At 42.3% G+C, this 27,147-nt stretch overlaps 1 protein-coding gene across 1 annotated transcript; it reads left to right on the plus strand.

Annotated features, from left to right (window-relative positions):
- Nucleotides 1–22,982: 22,982 nt before the first annotated feature.
- Nucleotides 22,983–24,084, plus strand: LOC115932624 (RNA polymerase II subunit A C-terminal domain phosphatase SSU72 like protein 2-like). The gene has a single exon (XM_063710912.1). The coding sequence runs from the start codon at nucleotides 23,085–23,087 to the stop codon at nucleotides 23,667–23,669; it is 585 nt and encodes a 194-aa protein (XP_063566982.1). The 5' UTR covers nucleotides 22,983–23,084; the 3' UTR covers nucleotides 23,670–24,084.
- The last annotated feature ends 3,063 nt before the right edge of the window (nucleotides 24,085–27,147 follow it).

Genomic DNA, 27,147 nt, shown 5'->3' on the forward strand with positions numbered 1-27,147 from the left:
ATGCCTGTAATCCCAGCACTTTGGGAGGCTGAGGCTGGTGGATCGCCTGAGGTCCAGAGTTCGAGACCAGCCTGGCCAACATGGTGAAAGCCTGTCTCTACTAAAGAAATACAAAAAATGTTCCAGGCGTGGTGGCGGATGCCTGTAATTCTGGCTACTCTGGAGGGCTGAGGCAGGAGAATTGTTTGAATTCGGGAGGCGGAGGTTGCAGTGAGCAGAGATCATGCCATTGCACTCCAGCCTGGTCGAGAAGAGTGAAACTCCGTCTCAAAACAAACAAACAAACAAACAAATTAGTAAACACCTGAAAGTTTCTCAAAGTGTGTTCCCAGACTAGCAGCATTAGCATTAATTGGGAGCGTGTAGAAAATGAAAATTGAGACCGCAAACCACTGAATCACAAACTCTAGTGCTGAAGCCCAGAGATCTGTGTTCTTTCCTTTACATTTCCATGAATTGGTGTTCAGGTTCACATAAGTGATAATGTTTGGACAGTCTTCTCTCAAGTAGGTTTCTCTGTGGGGGACACAGGAGATAAACTGAATTGCTGTGTATCTTTCCTTCACCCTGACAGAGGGGCCACATCTCGGCGGGGTACAGGATTGTTGGGCTGTAGTCCTTTCTCTCAGTAGTCCTTAACTGCTATGCCACTGTCCGTTCCAGCGTTGGAGATAAAAAGTCTAATTCCAGCATCATTCTTCTCCTGTAGATAATATGCTCTTTTTAAAAATATATATACATTTATTATACTTGAGTTCTAGGGTACATGTGCACAACGTGCAGGTTTGTTACACATGTATACATGTGCCATGTTGGTGTGCTGCACCTGTTAACTCATGATTTACATTAGGTATATCTCCTGATGCTTTCCCTCTGCACCCCCCGCCCACCCCATGACAGGCCCCGGTGTGTGATGTTCCCCTTCCTGTGTCCAAGTGTTCTCATTGTTCAATTCCCACCTATGAGTGAGAACCTGTGGTGTTTGGTTTCTTGTTCTTGCGATAGTTTGCATCATGGAACTAGAAATACCATTTGACCCAGCCATCCCATTACTGGGTATATACCCAAAGGATTATAAATCAGGCTGCTGTAGAGGCACATGCACACGTATGTTTATTGCTATTCACAATAGCAAAGACTTGGAACCAACCCAAATGTCCATCAATGATAGACTGGATTAAGAAAATGTGGCACATATACACCATGGAATACTATGCAGCCATAAAAAAGGATGAGTTCATGTCCTTTGTAAGGACATGGATGAAGCTGGAAATATGTTCTTTTTAAGTGGATGTTTGTAAGATTTTTCTCTTTCTCCTTAGAGTTCAAAATGTTTACTAGCAGATGCCTCAGTGTTTCTTATTTCTCTTCACTCTAGTCCAGTGTTTCTCCATTTTTTCATCAATCCCCAGTTATGGAGCCTTTTTAGACACTTTTTTCTAATTGCCGTCTCATAAAATTGTAATAGTAATCCCAGCTACTTGGGAGGCTGAGGCATGAGAATTGCTTGAGCCTGGGAGGTGGACTTTGCAGTGAGTTGAGACCACGCCACTGCACTCCAGCCTGGGTGACAGAGGCAGACTGTGTCTCAAAAATAAATAATAAAAAGCTCTATTAGATCCACTTGGTCCAATATTGAGTTTAGGTCCTGAATATCTTTGCTATTTTTCTGCCTTGATGATCTATCTAATCCTGTCAGTGGAGTGTTGAAGTCTCCCACTATTTTTGTGTGGGATTCTAAGTCTCTTTGTAGGTTTCTAAGAACTTGCATGATGAATCTGGGTGCTCCTGTGTTGAGTGCATATATATTTAGGATAGTTAGGTCTTCATGTTGAATTGAACCCTTTACTATTATGTAATGCCCTTCTCCATTCTCAGGAGATGAGCGTGGTGCAGAAGTTCAGGGATCCGGGAAATAATGAAGTATAATAGATAAACAACTTGTAGCATGTCTGTATTTATTCAGTGCCTGACTGAGAATCTAGCACATAGTAAGTACACATAATCATTCTTTCCCTGCCTCTCAGGTTCCATTCTCCCCATCTCTGAATTCAGTTTCCAGAGTAGGAAGATTTACTCCCATTTTTGTTCCTGCAGTACCCTCTAAGTAATGGCTGAAATTGTTTCAAAAATAAAATTATGCGACAAGAGCCCAATAGAGGCGTGTGTCTGGGGCGCTGCTGGGCTGCGCGGCTGCGGCAGGGAGGGAGAGGCGGTGGTGCGGGATCTGGGCCGCGGGAGACCAGAGGCGCCGCTGCCACCGCAGACAGCTCCACGATGGACATAAGGTTTTCAGTGAGAAGAGTTTTTTAAAAAAATTTAGGGTTTCCTCCTTGGAAGAATTTTACAAATAAGACATCAACTTGGTCACAGAGAAGGATCTTGACGTTGTAACCAGTCCTGCATCCCAGTCGGGGCTCTCTCTGGTAGATGAGGATTCTCTGTGTATCACCACAGAAACCCCAGCTTGCTGGAATAATAAAACTGTTTCTGTAGTGGGTGTTTTTCTCTCCCTTCCAAAAAAAATCCCTAGTAAGACTTAAAGCTTAGTGGAGAGGTGGTTAAATAGATCAAAGCCATTGTATTTATATTTTTGAATTATGTATAAGAATAATCTTATGTATTTGTTACTTTTTGATCTTGTAATATTTAGATAATTTGGCATATTATAGTACCTACCAGATATAGTGCTTAACAGATTTCAACTTTTATTTATTTATTTTTAAAAATAGAGTTGGGGGCCTCACTGTTGCCCAGCCTAGTCAAGAACTCTTGGGCTCAAGTGATCTTGCCTCGGCCTTCCAACGTGCTTGGATTATAGGAATGAGCCACCATGCCTGACATCAACTTTTAAGTGTGCATATAAATAATTACCAAGAAGTAATTTTAAATTGAAATGTGTAATAATATATCAGCAAGTTATGTTAACAACATGTATGAGAACCTCACATCCACTATAATTCTAAATTTATTTTATTAGATTATAAGAACTAGTTAGAAACTTATTAAAACATTTTTAAAATGAAAATCAATCTATATATTTAAGGAAATCAAAACTGTAATTATTTATAAACATTGTTTAAATTTTTTATGAAGATTTATTAACTTGGTTGTAATGGCTACTTAAAAATGACTGGTTACATTTTTTAGAAAGTTTTAAAAACTGAACTTAAAATATAAGAAATAATAAGATTTTTAAGTATATTTTATTTCTGAGTCAACTGTTGACTTTAAAAAGGGCCGACAACTGTGCAGTGCAGCTTTCTGTAAGAACCTCAATGAACACACATGAGAAAATGTAGCTTAAAAAAAGGTTCACTTTTTAAAGGACATTACTGATGTCCTAAAATATACTAGGTATATATTGTTGCTTGGGTTTTTGAAGTTGTTTGGATGAAATAAACTTGGGTTCAGTCACAGAATACAAGATTGTCTACTGATTTCAGATGATAATGTGTCTGGAGAAGATGAACCTTCTCAAAGGCAATTGCAGAAAGACAAGGTAATTTTGAGGGCAACTTTTTTTTTTTTCTAGGATAGACGAAAACGGAAAAAAAGTAGTAACAATGAAAAAGATGTTTATAACATTTAAAAAACCCTCAAAACTGACTATAAAGAAAAACCATTTTAACAAAAGCTAAAACTACATGCATTTCAAACTTATGCAGTGTATTTAAGTCACACTGGCCCCTTAGATGTCCCTACAAGCACTGCAGACATCGGGGAGGCCTGTGGAGCGACCAGTCCTCACCTCCTCCGGCTCTCAGTGCCCCATCTGGCAGCTGTCACAGTGCTGGTACACTCTAACAAGACCTCCCCGGGGCTCAGGGATAAACAGAAACACAGTAATACTATGATACTAGAAATACTGGCTTTTGAAGTATGGTACTGTTTATTATCTTACGACAGGAAGTCCTGTCGTATCTGAGATATGGCTCTGAAAGAATTCTTGGTCTAGGTATTTCCCATCTCTAGAGGGCGGTGATATATTTGAAGCAATCACTTAATTACAAGAGCTCTTTCCTCCTGTACCCTGCCACATTTATTGTCAATAACTCAGAATTTCCTAAGTGATAAGGGATGGCTCTCTGTGTCTTCTGACCCCTCAGAGAGCTCATAGTGGTGTCTTTGGATGCCTGCATCCTGTCCTGCCTCCTCCCCGCCTTGCTGTGGGGCTCACACAGTCAATGGCCATAGAAGAGCCACTGCAGTCCCACCTGGATTCATAGCACCAGGAAAGGAGCAGGCCTCTTTCAGCCAGCCAAAGAAACACTTCCCCCTTATTAGGGAAGCTGCACAACAGACTAAAACCTGATCCAGGAAACAGTGGACAGGGGACTCAGGTGGGTGTGGAGTGTGCGCCTCACTCCCCAGGAAAGCAGCGCTAGGGCCCTTTCCCTCAGAACTGTGTGGCGTGCATTGCTTCTGGCCAAGGAGGGGAAAGTTCTTTCTGGCCCTCCTCAAACTCTTATTACAGACCTTCCTGGAATTGCTTATACATCTTCTTGGCCCCTTTCAGCTTCACTCTGGTGATACCAGTAGGTCACTGACCCAGAACATGGCCCCTGAACTCTGGTCTTGAGGTGGTGGTGGTGGCGATGGGCTGTTTGGAGTCAACTGACTTTTACTTCCTTCCAGGCAAGGTCACTGAACATGTGAAAATATGCTGGCTTTCCACCTAGTGAGGAGCTACATTATCTCTGAGTGAGAGCAGGACATTTCACCTTTGAAATGGCAAGTGGAAAGAACAGGTGGAGGTAATCAAGGACACACACACACACACACACACACACACACACACACACACACACACACAGGCTAATGAGAAACAGGAGGAAAAGGGATTGTGGGCAAACAGTGGAGGGAAGTGAAGGGGTGGGTGATGAGGAGGTGAAAGGAAAAAAACGATCTAAAGGGAAAACTAGACCTGAAAGAAGGCAGGATGCAAAGGGAGAACAGCAGAGCGCGGTTGCCGCAACCACAAATCCTTCCCACACTTACCACGCACACAGGCCTTTCTCTGCATTTGCTTCCCCAAGCTCTTCATGGTCATCTTCTTCCTGTGGCTGAGGGCCTTGTCCCAGGTCTTCATCACCTCGCTCCAGGGTATCTGGGAGGACCTCTCCATGGATGAGTCCTTCAGGAGGAACCTGAGTTTCTTCTCTATGTCAGCTCCTCCAGATTCTGTAGCAGTGGCTCACGCAGGTGCTTTGGCCACGCCTTTCCAAGGTTGGCCTTAGGCACTAGAGTCTAGAGGGAACAGAAGAAACAGCAGAATGATTTAGTAGAGGAGTCACCCTCTCTCTAGTCAGAGAAAGGGCTTCTGGAATCAGCTGTGTGACTTCCTTCTCTCCATGCCCTCTGCCATTTTCCTGACCCCACCTGGGTTACCAAACAGGCTCCTGACTGGTCTCCCCAATCCCCATTCTTGCCCTTGCAATGAATTCTTTATATTGTGGCTATAGTAAGCTTTCTAAAATGCACATCTAGTTATTTCATTTCACTTCTTAAAATCCTCAGCACCTCAGGATAAAATCACAATTTCTCAGCAAAATTTACTAGGCTCTGATAGCTTCACCTCAGGTGACCCATCCAACCTCAGTGCCATTACTTCCCCTCAATGTTTCACCTTCCTTTAAGCACCTAAGAATAGGCCCTTCTTTCTCTTCCTGTCTGAAATTTCCATAAGCTGTTCTTCCATTTCTCTGAAAGTCTTTCTTCTTCATTTAGTAAACCCCTACTCACACTTCAGCCCCCAGGTTAGGGTTAGACATTACCTCCTCCAGAAAGCCTTTTCTGATCCCCAGAGATTAGGATGGTTGCTCCTTGTAAGTTCTGCCATCCCAAGATGACCCCATGTTAGTATTTACCACTGTGTTGATTAGATTGTGAACAGCTTGAGGGGACAGAATGTCTTATACCTAAGTAGGCCCAACATTGAGAATACTATGGAGTACACATAAGGCGCTCAAAAAATGTTGCATGAACGAACCATTAATCGACAAGTGACTTGTGATGTCTCCATCCCACTGCTTCCTCTCTCTCACCACCATCTACACTGATAATGTCATGTCCTTCAACATTGATCAACATTGATAATGTCGTGTCCTTCCTCCCACCCCATGGCTGCTTCTCACTTAGCAGCATCTTCATCATTCATATTGTTCATCTCTTCCTTTCTGAGGTTATTCGCTCACCAAGCCCTCTATTCAAATGGTAGCCAACATTGTACCAATGACATCAAAATTGGAGGGTATCAGGTATGCCCTCCTCAACATCCCACCACCCCACCTTCCAACTTGGACTCATCAACACCTATATTCTCCACAGAGGCAGTGAGACCTACTGGCTAAGGACTCTGGACTTTTTTTTGATATGGAGTCTCACTCTGTCACCCAGGCTGGAGTGCAGTGGCCCGATCTCGGCTCACTGCAACCTCTGCCTCCTGGGTTCAAGCAGTTCTCCCACCTCAGCTTCCCAAGTAGCTAGGATTACAGGTGTGCACCACCACTCCCAGCTAATTTTTGTATTTTTAGTAGAGACGGGGTTTCACCATGTTGGCCAGGCTGGTCTCTAACTCCTGACCTCAGGTGATACACCCACCTTGGCCTCCCAAAGTGCTGGGATTACAGGTGTGAGCCACCGTGCCCGGCCAGGCTCAGGATTTTTAAATCAGACAGACTGGGTTCTGAGTGGTAATGACCTTAGGCAATATCTTCATTTCTTAGTCCCTTAGTGGGGAATTCCACGTATTTCCTGGTGTTGCTCCTAAAGGAGACAAAATACCTGAAGTCTTATTACACATACTAGCTAAGAGTGCCAACTCAGTAAACTAATTATTACTTTATTCTTGGCTACTGAATAAAGTGTTCCTATTTTTCAAGATCACCCGCTACTCCCCTTCAAACCGTTTCATCCCATCTAGGGCCTTGCTACATAAAATATCCTTCATAATTTATATCATCTAAGTCTCCTCAAGATGAAAAACACACCAAATACCTCCTGTCTTCAAAACAACCAGCACAACATTCTACATGTGTCAGGCCCTGCCTCAAGTGCAAATCTCATCTACCCTCCCCCGACAAGCCTATTTTCTGAAGGAGCATTATCTCTACTTGTTCTGTAGCCCAGGGCTATCTCACTTATATCTGAGCACTAGAAAGAAACTGTTCTGGTAAACAAAACTCCGAATTCTTCACATGCTGGAACTCTCTACTGAATTCAAGTTTTGATCAATCTCTGCTTCTTGAAGAAAATTTTTTTTGTATCCTTTGCTTCAGTGAAACCAACATTTGAGTTCTCTTGTTTATGGGAGAGTCCCTCTTCATTACTTACCCTAAATTTAGAGTCTATTAGGCAAATATTCTGACTTTTAGTTCTCTTTGTACATGTTCTCCTGCTGACTCAAATCTGAGTTTGAAATGAGGTGGGTTATAAACATATAAGGAGTAGATGCAAGCTTTTTCTCCCACTCATCTGATGGCTTCATCGTGCACCTGTAGGTACCGATGCTACTGAAATCTGAACTTCTATCCAAGGCTTCTTCTCCAAGCCTCAGAGTTGAATATATAAACAGCATTAGGAAACTTTTCTTTTGTATATCTCAAGTTGAATTTGGCAAAAGTAGAACTTCCTACTTTGCCTCAATTCTCTATTTTGGTTAGTTGCAAGACTTAAGGTGCAATCACCCTATTTAGAAACCAGGGAATCATCATGGACCTGGACCTTCCTTCATCCAATTGATCATGAAGTTTTAACAAGATTAATTCCTAAATGTTTCTGAGACCTATTCTCTTTTCCATCACTAGGTTATGGTACACTCTAACTTCTAGTTCAAGTCCAAGGAACCCCTCTCATCACTCCATTTGCAGAGGAAAAACAATTCAAATATGAGCTGTCCAAGGATGCACAGCAATCGGCTTGTAGTTATAGGGGTAGGGCTTATTGAAAGAGGCTAACCAAAAATACACTGGCAATAAATGCTGTTTTTTTTTTTCCTTTGTCCACTTTTCTATGGGGTAATCATTTCTTTCTTTTTAGAATGGTAAGCTCTAGAGGATAAATATTTGGATGAAGCCCATAGGAAAAGGGGCCACAGAGGCCTGTTTAATAGAGACTTCAGGTCTGAGATACAAATGAGTCCTCCCAGCTCACAGTTGGTAGCTCAGTTCATGACATTACCTAGAGTTTGCACCAACATTCAGCTAGTATTAAAAACTTTGCTCAGAACTATTGCAAGGACAGAAAACCAAACACCACATGTTCTCACTCATAGGTGGGAATTGAACAATGAGAACACTTGGACACAGGGTGGGGAACATCACACACCGGGGCCTGTCGTGGGGTGGGGGGATGGGGGAGGGATAGCGTTAGGAGAAATACCTAATGTAAATGATGAGTTAATGGGTGCAGCAAACAAACATGGCACAGGTATACATATGTAACAAACCTGCACGTTGTGCGCATGTGCCCTAGAACTTAATGTATGATAAAAAAATAATTCTGCTCAGGAGGAACATCTCTGTGTATCTTCCTGCTGAGCCTGTGGTGGTAATAGGTAACAGGCAGCTACTTGAGCTCCTGGAGTTCTTAGATGTGGGCATCTCTTTTTCAGAAGATGCAACCAATATTTTCTAACAGGACCTGGATAATCATTTTATTTTAAAATCCCTCATAGTTCCAATGTTTAGATCACCTGTGGTTCTGTCTCTATTTATTTCCACATTTTGTTTTTTAGTTATTTGGTAGTTTGTTGGCATGCTTGGTGTGTGAGTGTGAATGGATGGTGATTTTATATGAAAAAATTAGAGACTCTGTTCTCTGAAACTGTTACGTTTCTCTAGAAAGAATTCAGGCAGATAAGGGTACTGGCAGATCTTGATCCATCTAAGAGGACACTTAACTTTTGCTAGTGCTAGCGTTGATCTTTTTCTGGGTTGTCCTTACTCCTAGAGTACAGCCCTTCTAGTGTTTCAAAGCTTCCTAGTGTTTCAGTGTTTATTTACAAGGGTTGCTCTACCTCCTCAGGCCCTGACCTCCAGCCTCTGACTCCCCAGCACCATCAGACTGCTAGTCTTTGCATAACTGTTTAGCTTCACAGCTGCTGCTTTCAATTCAGGTGCTGAGAATCTTGCCCTGAACATGCACAGCTTAGGAATTGGCAAACTCCTCAAGGGGAATCGGCATGCTGAATTTTGGCCCAATTTTCTCTAAGGCTGTCTCTCCTATCTCAGGTCTCAGACTCCATGGTATCCCTGAACTGCAACTTCTTTATTCCTAGCCTGCTGAGTTTCACTCGCGTCCGTGTGAAGAGACCACCAAACAGGCTTTGCGTGAGCACCAAGGCTGTTGATTTCACCTGGGTGCAGGCGGGCTGAGTCCGAAAGAGAGTCAGCGAAGGGAGATAGGGGTGGGGCCGTTTTGTAAGATTTGGGTAGGTAAAGGAAAAAGGGGGGTTGTTCTCTGGTGGGCAGGAGTGGGGCGTCACAAGGTGCTCAGTGGGGGAGTTTTTGAGCCAGGATGAAGCAGGAGAAGGAATTTCACAAAGTAATGTCATCAGTTAAGGTAAGGACCAGCCATTTTCACTTCTCTTATGGTGGAATGTCATCAGTTAAGGCAGGAACAGGCTATTTAAATATCACTTCTTTTGTGATTCTTCAGTTGCTTCAGGCCATCTGGATGTATACATGCAGGTCACAGGGGATATGATGGCTTAGCTTGGGCTCAGAGGCCTGACATTCCTGTCTTCTTATATTAATAAGAAAAATAAAACATAATAGTGTTGAAGTGTTTGGGCAGTGAAAATTTTGGGGGGTGGTATGGAGAGATAATGGGCGATGTTTCTCAGGGCTGCTTTGATTAGGGGCAGCGTGGGAACCTCGAGTGGGAGAGATTAAGCTGAAGGAAGATTTTGTGGTAAGGGGTGATATTGTGGGGTTGTTAGAAGAAACATTTGTCGTATAGAATTATTGGTGATGGCCTGGATATGGTTTTGTATGAATTGAAAAAAGAACAGAATAAGACAAGGAGAAAAACAGGTATTAAAGGACTAAGAATTGGGAGGACCCAGGACATTTAACTAGAGTGTGCCTAAGGAGGTTCAGCATAGCCCTGCCAGCAAAGATTATTTACTTTAGGAGGGAGTTAAGAGTGGCTGTTTGGGGATAGCACCATGAGATATCAGCTGTGATGGCTTGGAGAAACAGTGTAAACTGGCAGTGTAAGTAAGAGCAGGGAATTTATGAGTAGTTGAGAATGGTGAATAGGAGTATGACTAGACAGAAGATAGTAGGGATGACAAGTTTTTTTTTTTTTTTCGGGGGGGGTCGCAGTCCAAGTTGGTCTGGTGTCTGGAATGAGACTGGGGCCTAATAAAAAGGAGCGTCTATAGAGGAGTTCAAATGGGCTGTACCCTGTAGCATTCCGAGGACAGGCCTGAATTCTGAGAAGGGCAAGTGGTAAAAGTATTGCCCATTCCTTTTTAAGTTGGTGACTGAGCTTGGTGAGGAGAGTTTTTAGAAGACCATTAGTTCACTGAATACTAAGAGCCTGAGAAACTGCTTGGGTGATTTGACTAACAAAGGCTGGTCCGTTATCGGACTGTATAGAGGTGGGAAGCCCAAACTGAGAATTGTGTCTGACAGAAGGGAAGAAATGACTGCGGTGGCCTTCTTAGACCCTGTGAGAAAGGCCTCTACTTATCCAGTGAAAGTATCTACCTAGACCAAGAGGTATTTTAGTTTCCTGACTCAGGGCATGTTGAGTAAAGCCAATTTGCCAGTCCTGGGCAGGGGCAAATCCCCGAGCTTGATGTGTAGGGAAGGGAGGGGGCCTGACTGATCCCTGAGGAGTAGTAGAATAGCAGATGGAACACTGAGAAGTGATTTCCTTGATAGATTTCCACGATGGAAAGGAAATGAGAGGTTCTAAGAGGCGGGCTGGTGGCTTGTTCTATAGCATAGCCTGCCTTTGCTGGTGTGTAGCGATTAGGCCTGGTGGAACTGCCATCAATAAATCAAGCGTGATCAGGGTGAGGAACAGGAAAGAAGGAAATATGGGGAAATGGGGTGAATGTCAGGTGGATCAGAGACATACAGTCATGAGGGTCAGGTGTGGTATCCGGAATAATGCAGGAGGCCGGATTGAAGTCTGGGCCAGGAACAATGGTAATTGTGGGAGACTCAACAAAGAGTGAGTACAGCTGAAGGAGCCGGGAAGCAGAAAGTATATGCATCAGGTGTGAGGAAGAAAATAGATTTTGGAAGTTATAAGAACTATAGAGACTGAGTTGAGCATAGTTTGTGATTTTGAGGGCCTCTAAAATTATTAAAGCAGCGGCAGCCACTGCACGCAGACATGAGGGCTAGGCAAAACAGTAAGGTCAAGTTGTTTGGACAGAAAGGCTACAGGGTGTGGTCCTGGCTCTTGTGTAAGAATTCTGACCGCACTAACCATGCCTAGGAAGGAAAGGAGTTGTTGTTTTGTAGAAGGGATTGAGGTTTGGGAGATTAGCTGGACATGATCAGCAGGGAGAGCACGTGTGTTTTTATGAGAATTATGCCGAGATAGGTAACAGAGGAGGATGAAATTTGGGCTTGACTGAAGTAATGGGAGCTGTCTGTGAAGGCTCGTGGCAGTACAGCCCAGGTAATTTGCTGAGCCTGATTGGTGTCAGGGTCAGTCTAAGTGATGAAGGGTGCAAAGGGATAGTAAAGAAAGCATGTTTGAGATCCAGACAGAATAATGGGTTGTGGAGGGAGGTATTGAGGCTAGGAGAGTATATGGGTTTGGCACCACGGGGTGGATAGGCAAAACAATTTGGTTGAGAAGGCACAGATCCTGAACTAACCTGTAAGACTTGTCTGGTTCTAGGACAGCTGAAATGGGGGAACTGTAAGGGGAGTTTATAGGCTTTAAAAGTCCATGCTGTAGCAGGTGAGTGATAACAGGCTTTAATCCTTTTAAAGCGTGCTGTGGGATAGGATGTTGGCGTTGAGGGGGGTAAGGGTTATTAGGTTTTAATAGGATGGCAATGGTCATGTGATCGGTTGCCAGGGAGGGAGTAGAGATGTCTTATACTTGTGGGTTAAGGTGGGGGGATACGAGAGGAAGATGCAAAGGAGGCTTTGGGTTGGGAAGAAGGGCGGCAATGAGATGTAGCTCAGGAATAGACAGGGAAGCAGATAATTTAATTAAAATGTCTCAGCCTAATAAGGGAGCTGGGCAGGTGGGGATAATGAAAAAGGAGTGCTTAAAAGAGTATTGTCTAGGTTGGCACCAGAGTTGGGGAGTTTTAAGAGGTTTAGAGGCCTGGCCGTCAATACCTGCAACAGTTATGGAGGCAAGGGAGACAGGCTCTTGAAAAGAAGGTAATGTGGAGTGGGTAGCCTCCTTATTGATTAAGAAGGGGATGGACTTACCTTCCATTGTGAGAGTTACCCAGAGCATCTGTGATGGTCCTGTAGGCTTCCGAGGTGATCGGGCAATGTCAGTCTTCAGCTGCTAAGCCGAGAAGATCTGGGAAGGAGTCAGAGAGCCTTGGGCCAGAGTTCCAGGGGTTCTGGAAGTGGCTGCCAGGTGAGTTGAACAGTCTGATTTTCAGTGGGGTCTCACACAGATGGGACATGGCTTAGGAGGAATCCTGGGCTGTGGGCATTCCTTGGCCTAGTGGCCAGATTTCCAGCACTTGTAGCAAGCTCCTGGGGGAGGAGGTTCTGGAGGAACCCCTGGCAGCAGCAGTTCAGGCATTTGGAGTTCTTGTGTGCTGGAGATGTGGCTGGGGTTTCTCTCACAGTGGAGGCAAGGAATTGCAACTCAGAAATATGTTGCTACTTGGCTGCCTCTACTCTATTATTGTACAACTGGAAGGCGAGGTTAATTAGGTCCTGTTGTGGGGTTTGAGGGCCGGAATTTAGTTTTTGAAGTTTTTTCCTAATGTTAGGAGTGGACTGGGTGATAAAATGCATATTAAGAATAAGGCGGCCCTCTGGCCCTTCTGGGTCTAGGGCAGTAAAGCGTCTAAGGGTTGCTGCTAAGCAGGCCATGAACTGGGCTGGGTTTTCATCTTTACCTTGGGTAGTTTCCTTAAGCTTGTCATAATTAACAGCTTTGTAAGCTGCCTTTTAAAGCCCTTCAATTAGGCGGGAAATCATGTAATCTCGCCTAGCTATACCTGGGGAATCTGCCTGATAGTTCCATCGGGGATCCTCTCGGGGAACTGCTCTAACGCCTTCCTGGAGGTCTGGCTCATGAAGCTGGTGGTTATCAGCATGAGATTGGGCTAGAGAAAAAACTCATTCTCGTTCACCTGGGGAGAGGGTCAAAGTCAGGATGACATTTAAGTCACTCCAGGTTAAATTGTAGGACAGAGTAAGATATTGGAATTCCTGTATATATTTAGTGGGGTCTGATGAGAAAGAGCCTAAACGCTGACTGATCTGAGAGGTCTGATAGAGAAAAAGGTACACGTACCCTGACTATGCCTTCAGCTCCAGCCACTTCTCTAAGAGGAAATTGTTGGGCAGGTGGGGAAGAGCTAGTCACGGAACTAAACTGTAAGCTGGACAGGGTGTGAGGAGGGGAGGTGATAGAAGGATTACAGGGTGGAGGAGTGGAGGCTGAGGAAGAATGGGGGCCTGGCTTGGCCTGGCGAGGAGCAGCCTGGGGAGGAGGGGAGAAGTCAGATGGGTCTGTAGGAAAGGAAGATTAGAAAGACTCAGCTATGCTTGGGATTGGGACTGAGAGGACAGGAGGGAGGGAAAGAAGGAGGATTTGGGATGAGTCACACTGGGAACAGAGACTAGGGAGGGAACAATGTGTAAAAGAATGCCTGGACGTCAGGCACCTCAGACCATTTGCCTATTTTACGGTAGGAATTATCTAGATCTTGTAGGATGGCAAAATCAAAAGTGCTGTTTTCTGGCTATTTGGAAACACTGTTGGGTTTGTATTGGGGTCAGGCGGCATTGTAGAGTAAAATAAGGCATTTAGGTTTAGGTCAGGTGTGAGTTGAAGAGGTTTTAAGTTCTTGAGAACACAGGCTAAGGGAGAAGAAGGAGGAATGGAGGGTGAAAGGCTGCCCATAGTGAAGGAGGCAAGCCCAGAGAAAAGAGAGAGTAGAGACACGGAGAGAAGGGGTGGGGGGTGCTTGTCCCCAGGAAAGTGGAGAGGGGGTAGAGACATGGAGAGAAGGGGTTGGGGGGTTCTTGCCCCCCAGAAAAGTGGTACTTGCCACTAAGGGTGCAAGAGCAAGGCAGGCGTCCCTGTGTGGTCAGACACCTCTGAAACGTGGGTGAATAATCAGGTGTCCCCGTGTGATTAAACACCAAGGGAAGACTGTCTTCCCGAGTCCATGACCGGCGCTGAAGTTTTGGGTCCACGGATAAAACTCGTTTCCTGTCTCTACGAGAAAAGTAAAGAAACTGAGATTAAGAGAAGGGAGAGATTGAAGTGTGGTGCCAAGATTGAAAGGAGCAAGAGGTTGAGGGATAGTGAGAGAGGTTGGAGAAGAGAGTAAAAAGAGGCCACTTACCTGATTTAAAATTGGTGTGATGTTCCTTGGGCTAGTTGGTCTGAGGACTTGAGGTCGTAGGTGGATCTTTCTCACAGAGCGAAGGGCAGGAGGACAGGGGATTGATCTCCCAAGGGAGGTCCCCTGATCCGAGTCACGGCACCAAAATTTCATTCACGTCCATGTGAAGAGACCACCAAACAGGCTTTGTGTGAGCAACAAGGCTGTTTATTTCACCTGGGTGCAGGCAGGCTGAGTCCGAAAAGAGTGTCAGCGAAGGGAGATAGGGGTGGGCCGTTTTGTAAGATTTGGGTAGGTAAAGGAAAAAGGGGGTTGTTCTCTGGTGGGCAGGAGTGGGGCATCACAAGGTGCTCAGTGGAGGAGTTTTGAGCCAGGATGAAGCAGGAGAAGGAATTTCACAAAGTAATGTCATCAGTTAAGGCAAGGACAGGCCATTTTCTTTTCTTTTGTGGTGGAATGTCGTTAGTTAAGGCAGGAACAGGCCATTTAAATATCACTTCTTTTGTGATTCTTCAGTTGCTTCAGGCCATCTGGATGTATACATGCAGGTCACAGGGGATATGATGGCTTAGCTTGGGCTCAGAGGCCTGACACTGAGAATGCTACAAGCTCCCACTACCTTTCAACTTGGTCTTTGTTGCACATGCCAGGACTTAGCAAATGCTCTGAGGGAAAAAGCAGAGGCAAATGTGGGGCTTGCATAGCTGCACTAGTGTACATTCTTTCCAGCAATCTTCCCTTCAAGTCCCACTTGGATTGTTTTTTTCTTTAACAACTTTGGTTGCTTTAAGTATTTTACCTAGTTTCTATGTTTACTATTGATTGGAAGGTTAGTACAAGCTCCTCCATTGTGCTCAGATGTTGGATGTAGCTTCTGCTTATCCACAAGTGTCCCAAAGCCCCAAGGGACTGGTTTAGGATTTATCCTCTGTCACCTGGATGATCACACCAGACTTCTAACTGGTCTCTGCTTATAGGCTTACCCTTTCCAATCCATGCTAACTCGGGAAAATGATACATCTGTTGTATTTTTCCAAAATTTCTTATAGTATACATTTCTCAGATAATAAACTATGGCTTCTGGCTTCCCCTCTCTACATACAGTGCTGCAGACTTGGTTCAAAAATTAGGAACTGGCAAGCCATGTTTTGGGAGGCCCAAGTGGGAGGATTGCCTGAGGTTAGGAGCTCGAGACCTGCCTGGCCAACACAGTGAGACCCCACCTCTAGAAAAAAAAAATGAGCTTGGCACGGTGGTGCACTCATATAGTTCTAGCTACTTAGGAGGCTGAGGATCACTGGATTCCAGGAGTTCAAGGCTGCAGTGAGCTTTGATTGTGCCACTGTACTCCAGCGCAGGTGACAGAGCAAGACCTTGTCTCTAAAAAACAAACAAAACACAATTAAGAACTGAATTCCTAAAGTATCCAGGTACTGTATGAGCAGTGAGCCAAGATGAATATGCACAGTTCTGGTCATTGAGTCTAGTATAATGAGGATGATAGAACTATGAAAGATAACCTCAAAGTTGTAATTTTTATGATGTAATCATGCCCCTGACACTACAGGAGCCTAGATAATGGCATGGGCCTAGTTAGTACAATCCCCTTGCTGGGCTAGAGTCAGCAATGAGCTGTAATAGGAAGTCATTGTCTGTCAATACTGACACAAGGAACATTTACCGAGCATTTACTATGTTCTAGGAACTGTTCTGGCTGATCTGGAAGGGCAGATAAAGAAGTCTACCATTTGCCCTAAAGGGGTTTGCAGCCTATTAGGAGACAACCCTGCCAAACAGTAACATACCAGGTTGTTTGAAACACATCAACAACAAAACAACAGCAAACAAAACAGAAACAGGAGCAAATCTATTTTCCTAAAGAGTTGAGAAGAATAGCACAAATACATAAAATGAAAAATAGGAACAATCTTCAAAATAGAAAATAAATTTTATTATGTTATTATAAATAAGACTTCACAAAACAAGCTGTACAAATGGGCCATAAACAGATGAGATGATGCTCAGCATCTTTAGTCATCAGGGAAATGCAAACTAAAATCCCAAAATTCCACTCAGAAACACTAAATGGCTAAAACAGAAAAGGTGAGAAAGAATGAATGTTGGTGAAGTTGTGGAACAATGGGGACGCTGATGCTGGGAATGTAAACTGATTCAACCACTTTGGAAAAAACTATTTGGCAATTCTTAGGAAGTTCAACATATATTGATCCTATAGCCCAGACATTTCAGTCTTAGGTACTCACCCAAGAGAAATTGGTTGCTTGAGGGCCTGAAGGGAGAACTGGCAGGGGGTGCTTTATGAGTGTTGTCAGTTAGGCCCTGGGCTTGCGATCCGGGGAGGGAAGAGGAGAGAGGCTGATTTTGGTATCCTGAGATTCTTCATGGACCCAAGAAGCCAAAGTGAAATCCTGAAGTGGGTTGAAGGGGACCAGGAAACTCAAAGGCTTTCTTTAGGTGCATCTGAAGAGATCTGCTGCTTGCTTTGTTCTTTCCTACCAGACTTGGGCCAACAGAGACCACTTTGTCTTCTAGCATCTCTGGGACTGCTCCTGTTAGGGGAAGAAGGTATCTGAGTTACCTAAGGTGAATCCATACGGGTCTGCAGCAACCTCAGTTCTTATCTCTTCAGAGCAGCAAGAATTCGACTAAGAGGCATAAGGCCAAAAAAGACCGAGGCAAGTCTCAGAGCAGGAGTGGAAGCTTATTAAACAGCTTTAGAGCAGAAAGTAAAGTACACTTGGAAGAGACTCCAGTGGGTGACTTGAAGGACAAGTGCCCTGCTTAACCTTGATCCTGGGACTTTATATTCTGGCCCATTTTTGGCATATTGCACCCCTTTCCCATGATTCTTCCCTTAGGGTAGGCTGCCCACCTGCTAACACCCTCCTTATGCTCGGGAAGTGAGCATGTACAGTGTGTTTAGGAAATTGTACTCACGTCCATCTGAGGCTTTCTTCCCTTTTCTGGTGGAATGCCTCCGGAAGGTCATACTCTGCCATTTTCTCTTAAGGCACATGCCTGGACTCACTTGCCCAAATCCTGAGATTTTATTGGAAGCTGATTACCAATCTCCAGTGTTTTTATCTGTTTGGGAAGTTGCCTCTCCCTGGTGCCCGAGTTCAATGAACACTTTAGTGTGGCAGCTATGGACCATCAGGAGATTGTCTTTCCTCACTGGCTGCCAAGTTCTCATTTTTAGAGAGGCAGTGTGGTAACTGCCCAACCATCACTGGCTGGTCGCCTGACATTCCTGGTGGGTTGGGGGTAGAGCCCTCTCCTGCCTGGTTCATGTCTGTCTAACTACCTGTAACACTCCCATTTGGAGTCCAGGAGCAACTTGAGCCTCAGTGATAGAAATTCTGTGTTAGCAGGCCCAGCAGTCAGCAATGATCAGTCAGAACAAACTGAACACTTACCAGTGACATGCAGAGGGGAGGGGAGAAAGATGACAACTTGGACAAAAAGTAAATTCTATGAAAAAAAATTTGAGGGGCCAACACTTTCTGAGGCCAAAACACGATTTCTCTTATAAACAATTTAGTGAGTGAATTGAGATCCAAATTTGATTTGACAAATACTTCAAAACAAAAAGCAGAAATATAAGAAACCACGAGGAAAAAGAAGGGACGTGGCAGATAAATCAAGAATAACAAAATGTAAATTACTAGAATTCCACAAGGAGTAAAAGGTATTCATGGAAATAAGACAATAATTAAAGAATAGTAGATTATTTCTTGAATGTAATAAAAGGCTCACTGTTTCAGGTTAAACCATGCTTTCTCAACAGGAGTGATAATGTCCCTAATGGGGCAGAAACTGGTTCTTGGGGGAGTGAACAGAAATCTCACTCTCTTTATGTACAGAGCACAGATGCCATACATAAACAAATACACAATATATCTATGCTATTAAAATTTTATGGGGAAGCGATTAGGGAAAAGTGTCTGAGAAGGGACCTTAAGTGGGGGTTGATTAAAAAAATGGAGAAATACTGGACTAGAGTGATGAGAAAAAAAAAACACTGAGGCATCTGTCAGTACAAATTTTGAACTCTAAAGAGAAAGAGAAAAATCTGACATACAGGTAAAAAGAACATATTATCGACAGAAGAAGAATGATGCTGGAATTAGACTTTTTATCTCCAACGCTGGAACGGACAGTGGCACAGCAGTTAAGGACTACTGAGAGAAAGGACTACAGCCCAACAATCCTGTACCCAGCTGAGATGTGGCCCCTCTGTTAGGTTGAAGGAAAGATACACAGCAATTCAGACAGTTTATCTCCTGTGTCCCCCAACAGAGAAACCTATCTGAGAGAAGACTTTCCAAACATTATCACTTATGTGAACCTGAACACCAATTGGTGGGAACGTGAAGAAAAGAAAGGAAATGGAGGCATGTACTGAGGCTGGGACTAAATATTTCAATAATTTCTTGTGTGTATAACAGAAAAAGAAGTTTAGACTTCAGGTAAAGTTCATTCTCAGTTGTAAATAAGGACTCAGAAATTGAAGGAACTATCTGTGAGATACATTTGACTAAGACTATGGAACAAAAATTAACAAAATATCCTGGCAAAACCTGGAAGTTAGGAATAGGGGATCGGTGAAAAGTGAAAAAGAATTAAGAGCATTGCAAAACTCTTGTTTTCAAAGAAGTACTAGAGAAGCGTGTTCTGATCAGGAAGGCAGAGAAAGCGCAGGTAACCATTTAATGGGGTGGGTATTCCAAGTAGAATTTCAAGTTAAGTACAAAATGGAGTATATAACAACTTGATAAAAACCAAGGGCAGAAATAACAATATAAAATAAACAAGATGCGAGGAATGTACAGTAAAAAAGTCATTACACCAAATGTGTATAGACTAAATTCTAGCATTAAGTAAATTTTGAAATGTGGGTGGGTGAAGGGATCACAGGAATAAGAAATAAAATCAGGATGAACATAATCCATGCCCAGAGATTTTGATTCATTTGATCTGGGGTAGGTCCCAGACATTGGCATCTTAGAAAAGTTTGGTAGAAAGGTCTTGAAATATCCAGCCACAGTTAACAATCACTGAACGAGAAAATCAGTCTTAGCAGATTCCAGAACGGGAAGTGTTATTGATGCCTGTGTCTCGAGGTGCCTAGAAGCCAGAATACCTTTGCCATGTTCTCCCTCAGAATCTTGAGATTTATTTATTTTTGTTCAGGTCCTGTATAATTTGTGATATCGCAACAGCAGCGGAAACATTTTTCTCTGTCTCATCACGTTGTTTTTCCAACACACTTCTCCAGGTTTTGTCTTGTGTGTGTTCCCCTATACTTGGACTTACGTAGTCAAGAAGTCTGGCGCTTTGAAAAGCAATTAGTGTTTAAATAAATTATGTCTACTTTTATGTCTCTGAGTTGGTACTCTACCATCAGCTCAACATCTAATCCAATTAACCACATACTGTTTCCCTGGATTTTTTTGTTTGTCTCACTTTGTGCCTTCACTTGGAGGCAGAACATAATAAATGCCCTTGACATTTCCCCTGAGGACATAGGCAGTACCCGTAGTACTACCTCTAATAAGTGTTTCAAGTAGAAATTCACTTATATGATACATTTAGTATTTCATACTGATCCTCCCGGTATTATCCTTTTATTTCTGTTGAAATTATATGCAACCACTTTGTGTATCAGTCTTCAAGGTTTGGTTTAACACTGTTTCTCAATTCTTTCGAAACACACAAAGCATCTTCCTTTTCAGTAACACTTATAGCTGGTCTCTGAGATTTTTCTTTTTTTCATTTGTTAGATTTCTTTAGGTCTCAGTCATTGAGTCTAATAAGACATTTCACAACATGTTTAAGGTCTGACTAGCTTTTCATGTATGTTGAATGTTTCCTCTCATTTGGTTTTTCAAGAAAATCCTGTTCATTCTTTATGCCCGAAGCAGTGCATTTAACAATTCTTCAGGTGCTTCTAATGTATAGTCAAGTTTCAAAAATCTCTAGGGAAGTTCTTCTAAAACTTTGGCTTTTCGAATTATTAGGAAGGCTTTGAAAAACACAGATCTCTGGGCTTCACCACTAGAGTTTCTGATTCAGTGGTTTGAGGTCCAAATTTGCATTTTTTTAACAAGCTCCCAATTGATGCTAATGCTGAGCACACACTTTGAGAAACTTGAAGGTGTTTACTGATTTAAAAAATACAGTAAGCCCTCACTAACTGTGGTCAATAGGTCCTTCAAAACAATGACTTCAAGTGAAATGCTGTATAGTAAAATCAATTTTATCATAGGTTAATTGATATGAACAAGAGTCACAAAAACATCACCAAATTTCTAAATAAAGATTCAACACACTTTGAATATTAAACCTTGAAATAAATGTGAGTTATACATGCATTTAAGAAAGCTTAATAAAACCAAGTAAGATTATTATTTACCCAAGTTTTGGTGAATCAGTGAGTGACGGTGGTTGTAGTCGTGATAAGTTAAATCAAGGAATAAATGTTTGCAAAGAAAAAATTATAAGGAGCTCTTCCTACTACTACACAGTTAAAAACCAACAATGACAGACACGGCAGGCTGATCTATTTTGTACTCTGATCATTATTGTCTTGGATTTGTATGATTACCACATATTTTATGAATTTTTATTTTTCAGTAATTTGTATTCATTCATTCATTTTCCAATCCGCTGATTCCGCTTTAGAGTGGCAGGTGGCTGGAGCCAATCTCGGCAGCTCAAGGTGTGAGGCAGGAACCAACGCTGGACAGGACCCCATCTGGGGTTCAGGGCACACCCCCACACTAGGACCATAGAGATGTCAGTTCACCTAATGTGCACATCTTTGTGATGTGGGAGGAAACAAGAGTATCCAGAGACAACCCACACAGACATAGGGAGAATATGCAAACTCCACACAGACTGTGGCCCCGCCAGAAGTCAAATTTCTTTCTCATTAATGTTATAATAAAATGATGTTAGGTGAGGCTGGGCACAGTGGCTCATGCCTGTAATCCCAGCACTTTGGGAGGCTGAAGCGGGTGGATCACTTGAGCCCCTGGGCTTTTGAGACCAGCCTGGGTAACATGGTAAAATTCCATCCTCTACAAAAAATACCAAAGTTATTCAGGCATGGTGGTACACACCTGTAGTCCAAGCTACTCAGGAGGTCAAGATGAGAGGAATGATTGAGCCCAGGAGTTTGAGGTTGCAGTGAGCCATGATGGCACCACTGAATTACAACCGGGGTGACAGAGTGAGACCCTGTCTCAAAATGAAAAAAGAAAAAAAAGACATTATTTGAGAACCTGCTGTATTTGCAATGTAAGAATCACCTTAAGAAGGACATAGAGAAATACAATATATTGCTTTATAGATACATTTTGTCACTGCACCAGGGACAAAAGTGATGTCCCTGCTCTGATTTACATTGAAATAAATGTGAGCCATACATACATTTAAGAAAAATTAATAAAAAGAAGCAAGGTTATTATTTACTCAATTTTTGGTGAATCAGTGAGTGACAGCAAACAGAGCTCACATATAAATGAATCCCGACTGGGTGGGGCCCCCTTTGTGGAGAGTTGCAGCTTTAGGAATTTAATCATCTTGAAGATTATTGAGATTAGTTAGAAGCCCATTATAATCTAATCAACCATAAGGTGATTGATTATAAAGTGACATGATTATCCTTATTGTTTGGAACCCCTTTCATAATTTTAAAATCTCTTCATTTTCTTAATAAATTTTACAAACTTTTAAAGAAAAATAATTCTAAACATTGTATTTCAGTACAGAAAACTAAGACACAACTGTACTTGAAGGCACATTAAAGTAGGCAGAGGTTTGCAGCAATTGCTGCCTTCTCTGGAGAATAATTATGATTTCAGTAATATAAAATGCAGAAAATGTGGTGTTGAATAGCTCTTAAAATACCATAAGCAGATATATTGTTGAGAATGGGATTTTTTTTGTATTGGTGAAAAATGTTGTGAATTTCTGGACAAAACTATATACAATGGTCCTGTGATTTATGCAATTGCATTTCTCGAACATTATGAAAATTAAAACAAGCAACAACACTTGTAATTGATCATTAAATAGGGTGCAGCCTTGGACATTGTCAATATGTTTATCATCCAATTTCATGTCTGAAGGTCACTGGAGAGTCCTATGACATGCTTGCAGGTAGCTTAATTGTCTTGGCCATTGTCAATAGCAGCCCCCCATTCACTAGGAGAACCACGAGAACAAACTCCAGATTTTCAATGAATCCAGACTGGGTGGTGCCACCTTTGTTGAGAGTTACTGCTTTAGGTAATTTAATCATCTTGATTGTTCTTGTGATGAGTTAGGAGATGATTATCACAACCTAATCAATCCAGAAGTCATGAAGTCTCCACCCCCTAATTAAGGTGACTCAATATAAACCTGCCTCCTGTGCCTCCACATTAGCTCATTTGGAAGACCTGGGTATAGGTGGTCGTCTCCTTGGCTCCGAGTCCCTGCAGCAGCTGAGGTGCCTGTGTCTCTCTGGTTCCCAGTGGCCGCCATCATGCTCTCCTCCCCACTCAGGGTGGCTGTGGTGTGCGTGAGCAATGTCAACAGGAGCATGGAGGCCCACAGCATCCTCAGGAGAAAAGGGCTAAGTGTCCGGTCTTTTGGAACTGAATCTCATGTGAGGCTACCAGGACCAAGACCCAATCGTCCTGTAGTTTATGATTTTGCAACAACATATAAGGAGATGTACAATGACCTCCTCAGGAAAGATAGAGAATGCTACACCCGCAACGGAATCTTACACATCTTGGGAAGAAATGAGAGAATCAAGCCCGGTCCAGAAAGATTTCAGGAGTGCCCTGATTTCTTTGATGTCATCTTCACCTGTGAGGAGAGTGTCTATGACACAGTGGTGGAAGATCTGTGTTCCAGAGAACAGCAGACCTTTCAGCCTGTGCACGTGATCAACATGGACATCCAAGATACCCTGGAAGATGCCACCGTGGGAGCTTTCCTCATCTGTGAGATTTGCCAGTGCCTGCAGCAGTCAGACGACATGGAAGACGATCTGGAGGAGCTGCTGTTGCAAATGGAGGAGAAGGCAGGAAAAAGCTTTCTTCACACCGTCTGCTTCTACTGAAGATCTGGGCTGGCTTTGTCCCCTTCCTCAGTAAGAACTTAGGCATGGGACTTTAGTCCGGATTTATTGTGAGAAGCATCTGCAAAGACCTTCCACTCAGTACTGTTTGTATTACTTTTGTACACATCACCTGGAAAGAGACTATTACCAAGAGAATATTTTATGGGAAATGAGAAGGACTAACATTTTTAAAAGCACTGAAAAATGCTTGGCATTGTTCTAGGTGCATTACATGGGATAACTAATTTAATGCTTATATCATTCTACAAGGAAGCTAGCCCACCATGACGCCATTTTCCAGATGAGCAAACCGAGCTGATAATGGACTGCTGGAAAAATGATTTGTTTAAGGGTATTCAGCAGATAAATAACATTGTATAGATAAGCACCTTTTAAATAAACTTCCTTTTCTCAATTTGAGTGGTTTTTTTTTTAATTCTTAAATTTTTTAAGTTAGTTGAGACCAATGGAGTGTGGTATGTTAACTTAAATGTTGTTCTTCTTTAATAAGAGTATAATATTACATGTTTGAACAGATAAATGTTTTTACATATAGATTATATGTTTTTACTAATGCTCACTTTAATAGGTAAAATGCAAGTTGGATAATGAACTACATATTATTGTAAAATTTGGAATTATCTGCTCAAATCATAGGTCATCAAATTAAATGAAATAAAAAATGTAAATAAAAAGTATATTCTTATTTCTATTTGGGGGATGCATTTCAAGCCACTAAGCGACATGCTTTTGTTTAAACCTTATGAATTACACTGAAAAAAAAAAAAAACCCAAGTTGGATAACAAACCACAGATGATTGTAAAATTTGGAATTATCTACTCAAATAATAGGTCACCAAATAAAATCAAATAAAAAATTTAAAATAAAAGTATATTCTTATTTATGTTGGCGGACGGATTTCACACCACTAAGCCACATGTTTTTATTTAAGGCTTATAGATTACACTGAAATAAGCAATCTCTCATATTGAGAGATTCAAATTGTATTAAATTTAAAATGTTTATTGATTTGAGCATTGAGAACATCAGGTGATAAACCTAATGATGTTTTCACGGAGAATCAAGTGAAACACTTTCCATAATCCTTGGTAGTGGCACTAAAACATGTTCACTAATAGGAGAAAAAATAGATCAGAAGTAGTTGTTCAGAGTTGAATTAATTTACATGTTATCTATTGAATTAGGCTTATTATGGCGACCTAAAATAACAGCAGAGATGAGCTTTCTAAAGATAATGAGTTTATTTAAACAGGATTGTAAACAGGAATGCACCAGGTATAAGAAGTTGTAGGTGCATCCTGAGAGCTTGGGGTAAGGGGAAACTTTTAAAGGCAAAAAGAAGTCCACAGAAACTACTTTAAAACAAAGTTTATTGGTCACAGAAGCTGACTGAAGGAGTTGGCGTTAGCTTATTGGTGGAGACAGCAATTGCTAGGCATGTGTTCTTGCGAGAACATTTTATCTGGAATGCTGCAGTCTTGAATATAATGTAGTTACAGAAATATGTGTGAACATGCAGAATGAGCAAAGTGTGTAAGACCTGCTGATGGTGTAAAGCATGTAGGATGTGCCATAATCTCTTGTGGGTTTTAGGGAGTCGTGATAGCTCTTATCTCAGATATACAGGCATGGGCTCCCCTCCCTCATGACCCTCCAGCTCCACTTCACCTGGATCTGACGACAGTGGACTTCATCTTGGTAGTAACAACTTTCACATTGTTGGTATCAGAAACTTTCAAAGTTTTAAGAAAATATTCTTTTTCCTCTTGCAGTGTAGGTAGCAGGAGGCAACTGGAAGTGGGGAACCCAGCTGATACAGTAGTTCGCAGAGGAGAGGTTGGAAGCTTGGGGGAGGGGAGTGTCTGTCAAAAGGCAGAAGAATGGACACATTGGAGAGGGATGTTAGAGCTGACATGAGAGACTTCTTGATGAGAAAAGGAGGACTTTGGAATCACTCTCAGATTTCTGACTTTAAGGGTGGCTGGGTCCAAATATATAAGTGAAAGTTTGGGTGGTAGGGCAGTGAGGTGTTTCCTCACTGATAGTTTCTCTCTATGCTGTCAATGTGGCTTAAGATAAGGCCATCAGCTGGCAGTGGGCAGTCAGGATCATGATTGGGGATGGGGTGAGGATATTTGGCATAGATAATTGTTTTAAAATATGGGAATACAAACCTGAGTGTAGGTTTTTGTGAGAGCTCTTCTGAAGATAAAAGTGAGACTGTCCCATAGATACTACTTTCTCCAGCCAATCCATTTGGAAAAACATGACAAGGTGGTTGAGTTTGTCTTTTCTGTCTGTTTGGACATGGACAATGCAAATGTGACAGAAGAGCAAGGTGCAGAAATGCTTCGGGAGTTTGAAAGGGTGTAATTATAGTGATAAACCATGAAACCTGGTTTTGGAGCAGAAAGGGTGAATAAGTAGGGAGTGGGCTGGAATCCATGGGTTGTGGCACAATGCATGGTCAAACAGCCCTTATAGTTTAAATAAAGAAGCAAAAGTGAATGGAAAGATGTGGTCTTATAGTTGGGGCATGACTGTTTCAGATTTTGGTCTAGTGGTGAGGTTCTTGATGACTATGACCATGGGTATCTCTGGTGGGGTGTAGACAAGTGCAATTGGAGAAGAAGTGAGAGTGTTGAGGGTGCTTGTTGGATAATCTGTGTGGATGCTGGAATTGCTAAGAACTGTGGCAGTAGTTGGGTGTGAGGAAGCATGAGAAGTGAGAGCTAATATTATCACTAAAAATCCAGGGTGTGGGAAGTATGGGGCACGATTATATGTTGGGCAGAGATGGTAAGAAGACTCTCTAGGTTGTTGAACACCTCTAGTATTGGTTTATTGGGTAGAGGGAGGGGAGCTCTGATTGGAATTCGTAAAGGTGACCTCGCATATCTGACTATATACTATGTAGAGTGGGAAAGAAAGATTTAGATTTGCTGTAATGAAAATACAATGATTTCTTGAGGAAGTAGCCAGAGAAAGAGGCAAATGGGTGTTCACATGGTTATTGAAGATGAAAAATGACATTTGGATACAAATTTCAGGAAGATTTGAAGATGAATCTTAACTATAAAAGTGAGTTATGCCAGAAAGAAGGATATTGTGATAAGGACCAGTCAAATGAACATTGCTTTAGGTGTGTCTGACAAATTTCTGTTTCTTGATTACATGATGTATGCCTTATAATAATTTCTTAAGCAACTCCTTTATTTTTGTTTGGTTTTCTGTATTTGTGTATGTGTGTTTTTTCTTCCGTTTTAAAATTACCATAAGAAGACTAACAAAACACTCAAAAAATGAGGGAAATACTTTGTTTCATAAAAAAAGTAACATTATAAGTATGTTAATAGCTTTATTTGTAATTGTTTTATTTCCTCTCTTTTACTTCCTCTCCCTCCTCACTTCCGACGTCCAATCTTCTCCTTCTCCTTCTTTTTGTTTTTTTTTATT

This window comes from Gorilla gorilla, chromosome 9 (genome assembly GCF_029281585.2).
Source record: "Gorilla gorilla gorilla isolate KB3781 chromosome 9, NHGRI_mGorGor1-v2.1_pri, whole genome shotgun sequence".
NCBI classification, from domain to species: domain Eukaryota; kingdom Metazoa; phylum Chordata; class Mammalia; order Primates; family Hominidae; genus Gorilla; species Gorilla gorilla.